We start from the raw sequence: 15,753 nt of genomic DNA, 5'->3' as shown, positions 1-15,753 counted from the left end.
TGGAATGAATAGAGAATGGAATGGAATAGAATAGAACATGGAATAGAGTAGAATAGAATAAAAATAGAATATAATAGAATATGGAATGAATAGAGAATGGAATGGAATAGAATAGAATAGAACATGGAATAGAGTAGAATAGAATAGAAAATGGAATGAATAGAGAATGGAATGGAATAGAATAGAACATGGAATAGAGTAGAATAGAATAAAAAATAGAATATAATAGAATATGGAATGAATAGAGAATGGAATATAATAGAATAGAACAGAACATGGAATAGAGTAGAATAGAATAGAGAATGGAATGAATAGAGAATGGAATGGAATAGAATAGAACATGGAATAGAGTAGAATAGAATAAAAAATAGAATATAATAGAATATGGAATGAATAGAGAATGGAATGGAATAGAATAGAACAGAACATGGAATAGAGTAGAATAGAATAGAGAATGGAATGAATAGAGAATGGAATGGAATAGAATAGAACATGGAATAGAGTAGAATAGAATAAAAATAGAATATAATAGAATATGGAATGAATAGAGAATGGAATGGAATAGAATAGAACAGAACATGGAATAGAGGCGAGTTGAGTTGAGTCAAGTAGAATAGAATAGAATAGAATAGAATAGAATATGGAATTAATAGAGTATGGAATGGAATGGAATAGCAGCTGGAAGGGACCTTGGAGGTCTTCAGTCCCCCACTCAAGCAGGAGAACCTATTCTATTTCAGATAAGTGGCTATCTAGTTTCCTCTTAAAAACTTCCAGTGATGAACCGCCTACGATTTCTAAAGGCAATTGATTGTCCTCACTGATGGGGAAATTTCTCCCTCATTCCAGGTTGCCTCTCTCCTCGGTTAGTTTCCAACCATTGTTTCTTCTCCTGCACCCCCCCGGTGCTTTGTAGAATAATTTGACCCCCTCCTCTTTGTGGCAGCCCCTCAAATATTGGAATACATGTCACCCCTAGCCCTTCTTTTCTCTAGACTAGCCAAACCCAAATCCTGCAGACGTTCTTCATATGTTTTAGTCTCTGGGCCTTTGATCCTCTTAGTTGCTCTTCTCTGCACTCTTTCTAAAGTCTCCACATCTTTTCGACGTCGTGGTGACCAAAACTGGATGCCGTGTTCCAAGTGTGGCCTTACCTTCAAGACCTGATAAAGTGGTATTAACCCTTCATGTGATCTTGATTCTATCCCTCTGTTTATACAACCCCAGGATTGCATTGGCTTTTTTGGCTGCTCCTGCACACAGCTGGCTCTTATTCAAGTGATCACCCCAGTATATCTGCATGATGTGGTTTCCATTGGTAACTCTTCTGAATTTTGGTAAGTTCAAGAACTTCAAATATGCCCAAACATATTTCGTATATTTTATTTTCGCTACTGTACTGGTGGGCAGCCAGTCGATACGATGCCGAGTGCTTTAGCTAGCAAATCTGGTACGAGTCCCGCTGAGGTCTAGCCAGATGTTCATCTTTCACTACACGCCCTATACTATGTGATTGCCCATCTCTAACTCATTGTAGGAGTCGAGTTAATCAATAGCAATAGCAGTTAGACTTATATACCGCTTCATAGGGCTCTCAGCCCTCTCTAAGCGGTTTACAGAGTCAGCATATCGCCCCCAACAACAATCCGGGTCCTCATTTTACCCACCTTGGAAGGATGGAAGGCTGAGTCAACCTTGAGCCGGTGAGATTTGAACCGCCGAACTACAGATAGCAGTCAGATGAAGTGGCCTGCAGTACTGCACTCTAACCACTGCACCACCTCGGCTCCTTCCTTCCTTCCTTCCTTCCTTCCTTCCTTCCTTCCTTCCTTCCTTCCTTCCTTCCTTCCTTCCTTCCTTCCTTCCCCACTTACCAATAGCACTTATATAACACTTTCAGCCCTCTCTAAGCGGTTTACAGAGTCAGCATATTGCCCCCAACAATCCGGGTCTTCATTTTACCCACCTCGGAAGGATGGAAGGCTGAGTCAACCCTGAGTCGGTGAGATTTGAACAGCCGAACTGCCGAACTAGCAGTCAGCTGAAGTAGCCTGCAGTACAGCACTCTAACCACTGCACCACCTCGGCTCCAATGATGACCCCCCCCCCAAAATCAGGAGGGTTCTGGCAGCACAACAAAATGAACATGTGTGAATGGTGGATGTTGTGGCCCCTGGGTGGCCCATAAGAAAAAGGAGGAGTTAACTGTGGTTGATTTTGTGCGCGAAACTCCAGAGTTGGTTTTGCTTCTTCTGTGCCAATGTGGTTTATTCGGTAAAGTTTTATACTCTTGGTAAAAAATAATGTCCCCAGGGATATCTTTTTTTCTGGATTTGCCAGCTGCACAGTTGACACCGTGTTTCCTCTTTATTTTGTGTTCAGTACTACTCCCGGATCTTCTGAGCAGTCAGAATAGCTGTCGGCAGGGAGCTTGTAACCCATTGGTGGGAGATCTGCTTGTGGGGCGCAGCCAACAGCTGACTGCTTCGTCTACCTGTGGACTCTTTGGCCCTCAGAAGTATTGCATCGTGGGGCACCTCGCGGTGAGTTTATTGTGATGCCAGGAAGATAATTGGAATATCTATAAAACAGCATCTGATAGCCATTCCGAATTTGTTATCCATTTCCTTCTGTCTGAAATTTGATCCCATATTTTCAGGCTAAGCAGCAGCAGAAAAATGTAGAACTTAAAATAATAGGGTTAGAATGGGCTGGGGAGGAGTGGTTCTGTGGGCATGGCTTGGTGGGCGTGACAGGGGAAGGATACTGCAAAATCTCCATTCCCACCTCATTCCAGGGGAAGGATACTGCAAAATCTCCATTCCCTCCCCACTCCAGGGGAAGGATACTGCAAAACCTCCATTCCCTCCCTACTCCAGGGGAAGGATACTGCAAAATCTCCATTCCTTCCCACTCCAAGAGAAGGATACTGCAAAATCTCCATTCCCTCCTCACTCCAGGGGAAGGATACTGCAAAATCTCCATTCCCTCCCTACTCCAGGGGAAGGATACTGCAAAATCTCCATTCCTTCCCACTCCAAGAGAAGGATACTGCAAAATCTCCATTCCCTCCTCACTCCAGGGGAAGGATACTGCAAAATCTCCATTCCCTCCCCACTCCAGGGGAAGGATACTGCAAAATCTCCATTCCCTCCTCACTCCAGGGGAAGGATACTGCAAAATCGCCATTCCCTCCCCACTCCAGGGGAAGGATACTGCAAAATCTCCATTCCTTCCCCACTCCAGGGGAAGGATACTGCAAAATCTCCATTCCCTCCCCACTCCAGGGGAAGGATACTGCAAAATCTCCATTCACTCTCCACTCCAGCGGCAGGATACTGTAAAATCTCCATTCCCACCCCACTCTGGGGCCAGCCAGGGATGATATTTGCCAGTTCTCCGAACTATTCAAAATTTCCGCTACCGGTTCTCCAGAACCTGTCAGAACCTGCTGAATTTCACCCTTGCTTTGGAGGTCTTCTAGTCCAACTCTCTGCTCAAGCAGGAGACACTGTACCATTCCAAACAAATGGTTGTCCAATCTCTTCTTAAAGACCTCCAGTGATGGAGCACCTACAGATGGTTCCACTGATTGTCCCAAAGTAGCTTTTTGAAGAGGCTACTGGCTACTTGTCAGTTTTTCTTTGAAAACCTCTCACTTCTCATCCAAGAAGCTTCTTCTCCACCAAGTTCTCAACCAAGAAGTTTCATTAGAGAGCTGAGGAAGCTTCCTGGATGAGAAGAGAAAGATATTCAATGAATAAATGGAAAGTCTAGTTGCCTCTTGAAAAAGCACCTTTGGGACAACCATGACTTGGATGACTGAGAATCTCCATGACATGTTCCGCTGATTGATTGTTCTTACTGTCAGGACATTTCTCCTTAGTTCTAAGTTGCTTCTCTCCTTGATTAGTTTCCCCCCATTGCTTCTTGTCCTGCCCTCAGATGCTTTGGAGAATAGTTTGACTCCCTCTTCTTTGTGTCAACACCTGATATATTGGAACTCTGCTATCATGTCATCCCTAGTCCTCCTTTTCATTAAACTAAACATACCCAGTTGCTGGAACCGTTCTTCATATGTTTTGGCCTCCAGTCCCCTAATCATCTTGGTTGCTCTTCTCTGCACTCTTTCTAGAGACTCCACATCTTTTTTTACACCATGACAGCCAAAAATGATTTAAAAGGAGCCTTAGGTTCTCATACAAGCAGAAAACCTCTCTGCTATTGAAATAAACTTTGTTCAAGCTTCTTCCCAATCCTGATCATTTAATATTTCCACACCTATCAACCTAGGAAACAAACACTTCCTTGGCAGATCTTAAATTGTAGGCCGATTGGCCTGAGTTACATCACAGTCTTTCTAGGAACTTGGCTCTAAATAGCATTTTAATAGCAATAGCAGTAGCAATAGCAGTTAGACTTATATACCGCTTCATAGGGCTTTCAGCCCTCTCTAAGCGGTTTACAGAGTCAGCATATTGCCCCCACAGTCTGGGTCCTCACTTTACCCACCTCGGAAGGATGGAAGGCTGAGTCAACCCTGAGCCGGTGAGATTTGAACCGCCGAACTGCAGCTAACAGTCAGCTGAAGTGGCTGCAGTACTGCACTCTAACCACTGCGCCACCTTGGCTCTTAAACTGGGCTTGCTTACATATTGATGCAACCTGGAGCAGCTGATCCAGTCTGAACCTTGGGTGAATCAACTCGTACCACTGGAAATAAGAACAAAATGTTTGGTAGGACACTCATTTTAACTTTGGCAATTCTTCCCATTAACGATATTTGCACTTTTCCCCCCAATCTTCCAAATCTTTTTTTTTAATTTTCTGTATCATTTTCTCATAGTTATCTTCCTTGATTGTTCAGCATTTCCCTGTCAGCCAAATTCCTAAATATTTTACCTTTTTTTAAGCTATCTGCATTCTCATAATTTCCTATAATTCTTGCTCTTGTTTTTTTGGTGAGGTTTTTTGTGATGATCTTTGTTTTATTCTTATTAATTTTGAGTCCCGTTACTCTGCCAAATTCCTCTATTTTTTTTAATTATTAATTTGGTTCCTAATTCTAATGGCTCCTCTAAGATAAATGCCATGCAGTCTGCAAATGCCTGTGCTTTATATTCCTCTTTTTTTTAATTTAAAATTTGGAAAGGAGTGAGACAAGGATGTCCATTATCAGCCTTATTATTTATTTTAACACTTGAGGTCCTGTTAATAGAAATCAGAGATAGTCAAGAAATAAAGGGATTAAAAATCAAAATTTTGAAGAATCAAGAGTTTTATACCCGTTTCTGCATCTAGCGATCAGTAAGTTACTTAACCCATCATAAAGCCTAATTCTAAGGATTACTCAATCGTAAGAATGCTAACCTGTAAAGCTGAACTTTACTTATAAATCAGAAACTACTGATAGAGATTCACTTAAGAAATATTTCACAAGTCTGAACTGCTTAAACAGTTTTCTGCTCCTTTGTCCCTAAGGAATCCATACGTTTAATTGCCAAAACATTACATTCATCATTCATGGATGCTTTGAATTTGCCATAAAAGAATTTCTGTTCTTTAAACTCTGCCTGACCTGAAGGGAGAGCTGCTCCTTAGCTCTTGCATTGAGACATATGTCATCGCTTTCAACTTTTCACTCTTCCAGAAAGACAGGGAGAAAATAAGAAGAAGAAGAAGAAGAAAAAAGAGAAAGATCAGAACATGGAGAGCTTCTACAACAGAGACAAATTCCTAGTGCGTCTAATCACGCTTGGCCAAATAAAGTATTCAATTCTATTTTCTATTCTGTTCTGCTCCGTTCCATTCCGTTATGTTCCATTCTGTTCCCTTCCATTCCATTCTATTCTACACTGGAGGCTTTTAACAAGAGATTGGACAACTATTTGTCTGAAATGGTATAGGGTTTCCTGCTTGAGCATGGGGCTGGACTAGAAGATCTCCAAGGTCCCTTCCAACTGTGTTCACCTCCTCCTCCTCCTCCTCCTCCTCCTCCTCCTCCTCCTGTTGTTGTTGTTGTTGTTGTTGTTCTTCTTCTTCTTCTTCTTCTTCTTCTTCTTCTTCTTCTTCTTCTTCTTCTTCTTCTTCTTCCTCCTCCTCCTCCTCCTCCTTCCAACTGTCATTCTATTCTATTCTATTATTCTCTTCTCCTCCTCCTCCTCCTCCTCCTCCTCCTCTCCTTCTTCTCCCTTCCAATTGTTATTCTATTCTATTCTATTATTCTATTCTCTCCTCCTCCTCCTCCTCTCCTTCTTCTCCCTTCAAATTGTTATTCTATTCTATTCTATTCTATTCTATTCTATTCTATTCTATTCTATTCTTTCTTTTTTTCCTTTACATCTGTAAAAAATGTATCAATCGATTACAGACAAGCTTTGGTATATCTCCTCCACGGTCAACAAACATAACTCATATTAACTCAAGCATTATCATATATCCATTTTCATTTGACTGTAATTATTATTTAAAGATATTAATAAAAGTAATAATCTTAAACAATACCTGCCCACACCAGTGGGAAAAGAAAAAATCAAAAAGAAAAGGCATAAAAAAGGAAAAAAAAAATAAAGCAAAAAAGGACAAAAACGACAAGGGACAAGGCAGGGGAAAAAAACGAAACATGTTGTAGCTCCCTTCCCTGTTATTCTATTCTATTCTATTCTATTCTTCCCTTTCTTCCTCCCCCTCCCCCCTGTTCCCCCCCTCCTCCCCTTCCCTTCCCTTCTGTTTGTTTTCAAGTTAGAACTAGAAATATTGCTGTACCATTTTCACACAAACGTTTATAGTACTTGCTTAAGGCCAGGTGGACATAAAGTGTCCCAGAACACAGCTGCACCTGTTCCTGTTGCCTCTCAACTCTTTAGACCCATTGAATTAAAGCACCCTTTAGTCCCAAGGAAACCCACAGAGGGTTTTAAGCTAATTTGAGAAGAAACCTTTGGGATTGGCTTCAGATGTAATGCAATACCACGGATTTCTTAAGCTGTGGAGTGTAGGGGGGTGGGTTTTTTTTGAGCAAACCATATTTGGCTGAATTTCTACCAAAGCAAAATAAAGAGACCCCCCCCCAATAGCTTAATCCATGCCATGTGATCAGTCTAATCCTATTTTGGCTTAGGGTGACGCATGGCATGCCATACCCAGATATTCTGACTTACTAAAAATGCGATAGGATGGCATGTTGATTGTCTATAGCAGGGGTGTCAAACTGAAGGCCTGAGGGCTGGATCCAGTCTGTGGGTTGCTTAGATCTGGGCCATTGGACTCCCCTGGGAACAGTGAAGGACTGGCCCACGGTGCCACTGGCAGAGGGCTGCAGGAGACTGTCGCGGCTGAAAACGGAGCTCCGGAGCCCATTTTCGCTGGCAGAGCATTCGGGCCACCACGGGCACCTCTGACACGAGTGATGTCAAGCTGGCCACACCCACCATCACCACGCCCATCTGTCCCTGTCTCCCCCTCTCCCCAGATCAAACAGAGTCCTTATGCAGCCCTCAATGAAATTGAATTTGGCAACCCCGGTCTATGGAGAGCGGTAAATGAAGTTCCATCCTTTTGTGATGGCAATGCCCTTATGTAGGTACCGTACATCTGTGGATGCTCCATCCCTGGGGGCTTTCAAGAAGAGACTGGACAAGCATTTGTCTGGAATGGTATAAGGTCCCTTCCAACTCTGTTATTTCTATGTTCTGTAGAAGGTGACAGAGATCAATTTGTGGCACGACAAAACCGCGCTCGACTAAAGCGCGCCCGATTAAATCGCATCGCTGACCTCATCAACAGGGCGACAACAGCGAGCGTGGAGAAAGAAGGGCTCTTTAAATAGCGCTTTAAAAGTAAGCCAATTCAAGTTAAGGTAAGGGTTAGGTTTAGGGTTAGGTTTAGGATTAGGTTTAGGGTTAGGTTAAGGGTTAGGGTTAGGGTTAGGGTTAGGGTTAGGTTAAGGGTTAGGATTAGGTTTAGGGTTAGGTTAAGGGTTAGGTTTAGGGTTAGGGTTAGGATTAGGTTTAGGGGGGTTAGGTTTAGGTTTAGGGGTTAATTTTAGGTTTAGCGTTTACAGCGTGCTTCTGTCTCCGCGCTGTTGTCGCCCTGTGATGACGTCAGCTACGCGGTTTCATCGAGCGCCCTTTAGTCGAACGCGGTTTTGTGGTGGAACCTGCACTGGGTTCTTTTCTATCAATCATTCCCCTAATTTGGAATAAATCTAAGAGGGCACCCGAAATCCAGACAAGGAGCAATGGGTGGAAACTGAACAAGGAGAGATTCAACCTAGAAATAAGGAGGAACTTTCTGACAGTGAGAACAATCAACCCATGGAACAGAAGTTGCCTTCAGAAGTTGTGGGAGCTTCCTCCCTGGAGGCTTTCAAGAAGAGACTGGACTGCCCTCCGTCAGAAAGGGTGTAGGGTCTCCTGCTTGGATGCGGGGGCGGGGGTTGGACTAGATGGCCTACAAGGTCCCAACTCTGTTAATCTGTAAGGCACATCTCTCTTAGGAGCTTCAGTTGGCTATTCCCAAACATTTGGCCTTGAATTTTGGAGTTACAGTAGTTCTGCTTTCTCCCTCCTTGAGGAGACTTTCCTGGAAAGAGAATAGACAGACACACCGGAGGCTTACGATTGTGAGGTGAAATAATCTTTCATCTCCATCAAATCCCGAGAATGAGGCAATTGCTCCCTTCTCACTTCTAAGAGCAATGAAGCGGGTGAGCGTGAAAAGCACAGGGCGTGTGCAAATAACTTTTCTGTCAGCTCCTCTTCCTTCTTGATGTCTGCTGCTTGCCAAAACCACCTTGGGTGGTTGACACAAAGGGGTGTGTGTGTGGAATTGAAATCCATCAGACCGCTAAGAAATTATCGCCGCCTGAATCCCCAAATAAGATCAAAGGGAAGAGATGTGTTCGTGTCTATCCTTTTCCTAGGATAAGAAGAAATGTTTCACCTGCGATTCCAGGCATCCCTATCACCCGCTGCTCCAAACCGACAGCCACTTTATCGAAAACGTGGTCGCCCGTTCGGAACGCGATCGGAAGAAGTGGTGGCAATCTGAAAACGGTGAGTGGCTTCGGCCGGTTTTATTTCTTCCGCCCCTTTGCTTTGGCTGTTTATTTGTTCAACTTTTCCATCTGACAATTTCACGAGCGAAGTGGCAAATTCCTGTCTCGGGGTGGTATGGTCAGAAAAGTTAATACTTGTTTATAGCCATGTCCGGTTCTAAAATTATCCAACACAACCAAACAAAACTCTGGCCATTTTATTTTGAAAATAAAATATATCCTTGAAGGGGTTTCTATAAGATAGACTCTAAACGCAGGGGTGGGTTGCTGTCAGTTTTACTACCGATTCGCAACTCACACGCAATGTGCACGCTGTTCAATGTAAATTGTTCTATGTTGCATGCGCAGAACAATTTACAGTGAACTGCGCACGTGCAGTCACTAAAATCCAAAATGGCAGTGGCCCAGTGGCGGCAAAGGAACCAGTTCGGGGGAGTGGCAGGCCTGGGTCGCTGCCGGTTCCATGACTACCAGTTTGGCCGAACTGGGCAGAACCAGGAGCAACTCACCTCTGCCTAAATTCAAGTAATTCATCACAAAGGGAAGACTATATATATACAACCCCTGGTAAGCTCCAATTATGGGAGGAAGCTAACAGCTTCCATTATCTGTCAATCGGCTCATCACAAGAGTCCATCACGAGAGAAACCCAATATTTTTACTGTTGCTTTTGTTACACATTTTGTGTTATATTTGTGCTGATAAATAAATAAAGGGAGACTAGTATAGATCTATTTCAAGCTATTTCAGGTTCGAATCCCAGTAAGGGTGTGGCTAGCTGATGAGAGCTAAATAGCTTGAAATAGATCTATAATAGTCTCCCTTTATTTATTTATCAGTACAAATATAACACTATATATATATATATATATATATATATATATATATATATATATATATATATATATATATATATATGTGTGTGTGTGTGTGTGTGTGTGTGTGTGTGTGTGTGTGTGTGTGTGTGTGTGTGTGTGTGTGTGTGTGTGTGTGTGTGTGTTGTATTTGTGCTGATAAATAAAGGGAGACTAGTATAGATCTATTTCAAGCTATTTAGCTCTCATCAGCTAGCCATACCCTTACTGGGATTAGAACCTGTGCTGTATTACATCTTAGGCAGATGTGTTAACCACTAAGCCACAAGGTCCTTCTCCGTTATCAGCTGAGCCAGGGAGATAGGCATGTATTAAGTGTTACAACACCTGGTATGCCCAAATATGGGAGGAAGCTCACTGCTTCCACTCTCTGTCCATCGGCTCATCACAAGAGACCATCCAGACACACCCAATATGTTGGCAACATATATATATATATATATATATATATATATATATATATATATATATATATATATATATATATATATATATATATATATATATATATATATATATATATATATATATATATATATTCTGGTTTTGTTCATTTTCCTATTAACTGGATCGGGTCTATTAATTTGCAGGTGTCGACCATGTCAGCATTCAACTGGATTTGGAAAACATGTTTCAGTTCAGTCATCTTATTCTGATTTTCAAGGTACCAAAAAAAACAGCATTTGAATTATTTAACCGCCTGGTAATTATTTAGAGTAGGTTACATTCAGGTTGTGTCAGCTTTTATCTTGTTGAGACTCGACATTGTGTCAGGGTTCCAAATAGCATCCAAAAGTAAATCAGAGTCCAAGGAAAAACTATTGCTCAAAGTTCCAATTGATGAAGAGAGCCATGTTGGCATATCTGGGAAAACCCGAATCTGAAAGCTTCCCGGTTTCCCCCACCCAGTTGAAAGTTCAAGATCTTGCCCCCACAGCCACAAATCCATCACATGATCCCACTGCCACGCTGGCAGCTTCCACCCATCCAGTTCCGGTCAGATGCAAAGGTGCAGAGACAAAGGATGACCTTGGGCTTTTAGAAAGAATGTTGTTATGGCTACCTATCATCTAACTCCCTACAATCCCCACTCCCATTTTCCCACCATAGAAAATGCATAGCAGAATAATGGGTCACACTTAAGACTGTTGTAGCATCCCCGTGGTCACCTGATCAAAATTCAGCCGCTTGGCCACTGACTCAGAATATTTATGACGGCTGCAGCGTCCCATAGTCACATGATCTGCTCCTGAGACCTTCTGACAAAGGAAGTCAATGAGGAGACCAGGTTCACTTAACAACTGCAAAAGAGCCTTAAATGGTCATCCCACGGTATCTACTTCGCTTTTCCTGATCATGTATTAAAATAGCAATGGGCTATGTAGTTGTCGTTGTTTTGTGGTCATACAATCTGATGGTGTGTGTGTATCTCTTGTAGACTTTTCGTCCTGCCGCCATGTTGGTAGAACGATCCGCAGATTACGGTCAAACCTGGAAGGTCTACAGATATTTTGCACAAAATTGTGCTGCATCTTTTCCTGACATTCCTTCAAGGCCACCCAAAACGGTTGGAGACCTTGTTTGTGACTCCAAATATTCAGATATCGAACCGTCGACCGAAGGGGAAGTATGTATATAGTTCAGTGGTGAAATTCAGGTTTTTTTTTACTACTGGTTCTGTGGGTGTGGGTGTGGCTTGGTGGGTGTGGTGTGGCTTGGTGGGTGTGGCAGGGGAAGGATACTGCAAAATCTCCATTCCCTCCCCATTCCAGGAGAAGGATACTGCAAAATCTCCATTCCTACCAAATTCCAGGGGAAGGCTACTGCAAAATTTCCATTCCCTCCCCATTCCAGGGGAAGGATGCTGCAAAATCTCCATTCCCTCCCCACTCCAGGGGAAGGATGCTGCAAAATCTCCATTCCCTCCCCACTCCAGGGAAAGGATACTGCAAAATTTCCATTCCCTCCCCATTCCAGGGAAAGGATACTGCAAAATTTCCATTCCCTCCCCATTCCAGGGGAAGGATGCTGCAAAATCTCCATTCCCTTCCCACTCCAGGGGAAGGATACTGCAAAATCTCCATTCCCTTCCCACTCCAGGGGAAGGATACTGCAAAATCTCCATTCCCTCCCCATTCCAGGGGAAGGAGACTGCAAAATCTCAATTCCCTCCTCACTCCAGGGGAAGGATACTGCAAAATCTCCAATCCCTCCCCATTCCAGGGGAAGGATACTGTAAAATCTCCATTCCCTCCCCACTCCAGGGGAAGGATACTGCAAAATCTCCATTCCCTCCCCACTCTGGGGCCAGCTAGAGGTGGCATTTGCCGGTTCTCAGAACTATTCAAAATTTCCACTACCGGTTTTCCAGAACCTGCTGGATTTCAGCCCTGACATAGTTTCACTTTAATGATTTTGATTCTCCATGCAATGACAAGCATCATTATGTACAACACTGTTCAAATTTTCTTGAAGTCAGAAAACTGCTAGTTTTTATGGTTCATTCCGCAGTTAAGTACAGGTAGTCCTTGACTTACAACAGTTCGCTTCGTGACCATTCACAGTTACAATGGCACTGGAAAAAGGAACTGTTTTTCACAGTTACGACCATTGCAGCCTTCCCATGATCACGTGATGGAACACTTGGCAATGGGCTCATATTTATGACCGTTGCTGTGTCCCAAGGCCATGTGATCATGTGAAGTCCATGGGGAAGCCCAATTTCACTTAACAGCCGAGCTACTAACTTATCAACTGCAGTGATTCATTTAACAACCGTGGCAAGAAAGATCGCAAGGTGGGGCCAAACTCACTTAACAAAGGTCTCACTTAACAACATCCGTTTTGGGCTCCGTTGTGGTTGTACGTCGAGGACCACCTGCATTGGCAAGGAGTGCATTTCCGATCAATCTTTTCATGCGCTTATCATTGTCCTTTCGGATTTTGACAGGTTATTTTCAAAGTTCTGGATCCCACTTTTGAAATAGAAAATTCTTACGCTCCGCACATCCAAGGTAGGAATGGTTCAGATTTGAACGGTCCTTCACCAATTCTTCTTTGCTTTGGTCCATTTGGTAGCTCAGTGGTGTAACACAATTGTTAATAAAGTGAGGGGGCCTCGGTGCTCTCTGAGCTTGCTTGTTTTCTTGCAGACGTTTCATGACCCAATTAGGTAACATCATCAGTGCTAGTAAGGAGTGGAATGCTTGCTGTCAGATCAGCCCAGATTAATTCCAAGGTTACAAGATGACTCTGGGTGGTTTACAGGTTATAAAACAAATTTTAAAAATAGTTTAAAAGATTTTTAAAAAATTTAAACCACACAAAGTTAAAATATTATTAAGAACTATACAAAAACTCAACTGAGAGAGTTAAGAGCTTGACAGGTTAGGGATGAGGGCTCCCCCCCCCACATCATATATAATAACATACGGATATAATATTATGTCTGCCATTATGGATATTATTTTGAGCAATTTCACATTTCCCCAAATTTTCATCGCAGAGCTGGTGGCGTTTACAAATCTAAGAGTCAACTTTACAAAGCTTCACACGTTGGGAGACACTTTACTTGGCAAAAAGGAACAGAATCTTCTGGGGAAATACTACTACGCGCTTTATGAAATGGTTGTGCATGGGAGCTGCATGTGCAACGGCCACGCCAGCCACTGTGGACCTGGGGAAAATCTCCGAGGGGACGTCTTCCATGAGCCTGGGATGGTGAGTCGAAAGAGTTCTCTTTTCAGAAGATTCCGTCAACTCGCAAATCATCCCTGGCCTGCTCTTGAGTTGCCATAGGCAGGGGGGACTGGGAAAACGAACTTTGGGGCTGCAGTGAGGCAGCAGGTCGGTCAAAACAAAAGCACATTCCAGCCATATCTCTGTCAAGGCCATCTCCGCGGTTTCCCACAGCGGCCAGAGGGGAGTGATCTCTGCAACCAATTGCTTCCTTGGAGAATGTGATTGATGACACACCTTGGGGGTAAATTATGTGGGGTCAGAGTTGGCTTCACTTGGACCGTGCCAACATGAAGCTCCTAATAAATAACTGGATTTCTTGAGTGGAACCCTGACAGCTCTGTTTGAGCACCACGGAAACATGGCAGCAATAGTGTTGGAGAAGAAACCGATCACAGGGGATGGAGTCAAGAGAGGATTTAGCCTAGAATCGTTATGTTGCCACAAACGGTCAAAATCAAACCACTCTTGAATTTCACTAAGTCTTAGCTAGGACACATTTAGTGCTGACCATTACTTGACTAGATTCTTAGGCTTATCTGGAATAAATCAGCTAAGCTGGAATTTAATGTGTCATCCTGATTCTTCCCACCTGACAAATATTCCTAAGTGTAATTGGTAAATAGATATTGGAGTAGCAATAAGGTTACCATAATACATTTTAACTGCCATTCTTGCGTCCAAATGTGTTTCAGGTCCACGGAAACTGCCTTTGTGAACACAACACAGATGGTTTGTCCTGTGAACGATGCAAAGATTTCTACAACGATGTCCCTTGGAGGCCGGCTGAAGGATCTCAGGAAAATGCTTGCCAAAGTATTCCAGTGATCGGCTTAATTTTTATCAGATTTGTGGATAATGTAATCGCCCGCCATCCTGCTGAATCTCCATTGCCATGGCAGTGACAAGTGCCGGGGAAATCAGGAGATTCAGGCAGTTCAAATCAGCATAAAGGTTTATTGCAAGCTTAAGCTCTCTACAAGAATCTGACCAACTAACAGTCAAGGGAAATGAATCTGACCAACTAACAGTCAAGAGAGATAAGAATAGAAAGGAATTCAGGGTGGGCTAGATTTAGAACTCTTGTGGGTGCGCAGGACTCATGATGTGTTGACTCATGACGTGTTTGACTCTTCAGCCTGGTCATCTCCTACAGGCCGATTGAAATTTCATTCAACAGGTAGTCCTCCGTTAACAATCGTTCATCGAGTGACTGTTTGATGAGACAAGAGTGCTGAACAAGGAGACTTAAGGCCACTTAAGTTGCAACCATCGCAGTGTGCCCTGGTCCTGTAATTGTGATTCAGGTGCTTAGCAACTGGCTCACAATTATGATGTTGCAGCATCCCACAGTCACGTGATCGCCATTTGCAACCTTCACTGCTGGCTTCCAACAAGCAAAATCCGTAGAGAAGGCGAAAGGAAGTTGTAAAGGGTGATTGGATAACATCATGCCTAACAACCGCAATCAGAACTGCGGTAGTAGTAACTCTTCATTACAGTTTGTGACCACATCTCAGAGCAGTGGAGTTTCTGGTCCCAATTACAATCGTCAACTGGAGGCTACCTGTATTTTATTTAAATTATTTATATTGATGCCTAACTCACAATTGTGACTTTGGGTGGTGTAAACATATTAAAGCAACAGCTGCAAATAGAATAGAATAGAATAGAACAGAACAGAACAGAACAGTATAGAACAGAGCATTGAAATGGAATAGAACAAAACAGAACAGAAAATTGGAATGGAAGAGAACAGAATGGAATGAAATAAAATAGAAAATTTCAATGGGGTGGAGTGGAGTAGAGTAGAGTAGAAAATTGGAATGAAATGGTAGAGTAGAGTAGAACAGAACAGAACAGAACATTAAAATGGAACAGAACAAAGCAGAATAGAAAATTGGAATGGAAGAGAACAGAATGGAATGAAATAAAATAGAAAATTTCAATGGAGTGGAGTAGTGTAGAGTAGAAAATTGGAATGAAATGGTAGAGTAGAGTAGAACAGAACAGAACAGAACAGAACATTAAAATGGAACAGAATAAAGCAGAATAGAAAATTGGAATGGAAGAGAACAGAAT

General features: G+C 42.7%; 1 protein-coding gene across 1 annotated transcript in view; it reads left to right on the top strand.

The window, feature by feature from the left end:
- The first annotated feature begins 1,422 nt into the window (after positions 1-1,422).
- Positions 1,423-15,753, top strand: part of LAMB4 (laminin subunit beta 4) — a 54,078-nt gene continuing 39,747 nt past the window's right edge. Inside the window, exons 1-8 of the mRNA XM_087723066.1 lie at positions 1,423-1,450; positions 2,383-2,543; positions 8,924-9,056; positions 10,524-10,597; positions 11,372-11,560; positions 12,884-12,947; positions 13,439-13,653; positions 14,367-14,487. Of these exons, the coding sequence (XP_087579192.1) occupies positions 1,423-1,450; positions 2,383-2,543; positions 8,924-9,056; positions 10,524-10,597; positions 11,372-11,560; positions 12,884-12,947; positions 13,439-13,653; positions 14,367-14,487 (985 nt within the window). The remainder of the gene's footprint in view (positions 1,451-2,382; positions 2,544-8,923; positions 9,057-10,523; positions 10,598-11,371; positions 11,561-12,883; positions 12,948-13,438; positions 13,654-14,366; positions 14,488-15,753) is intronic.

The sequence above is a fragment of the Thamnophis sirtalis genome, unplaced genomic scaffold (assembly GCF_051295495.1).
Source record: "Thamnophis sirtalis isolate CommonGarterSnake01/CBP01778 unplaced genomic scaffold, rThaSir2_p1.2 scaffold_9, whole genome shotgun sequence".
NCBI classification, from domain to species: domain Eukaryota; kingdom Metazoa; phylum Chordata; class Lepidosauria; order Squamata; family Natricidae; genus Thamnophis; species Thamnophis sirtalis.
The sequence above is the reverse complement of the archived record's forward strand: the minus strand, read 5'-3'. Positions and strand labels throughout refer to the sequence as shown.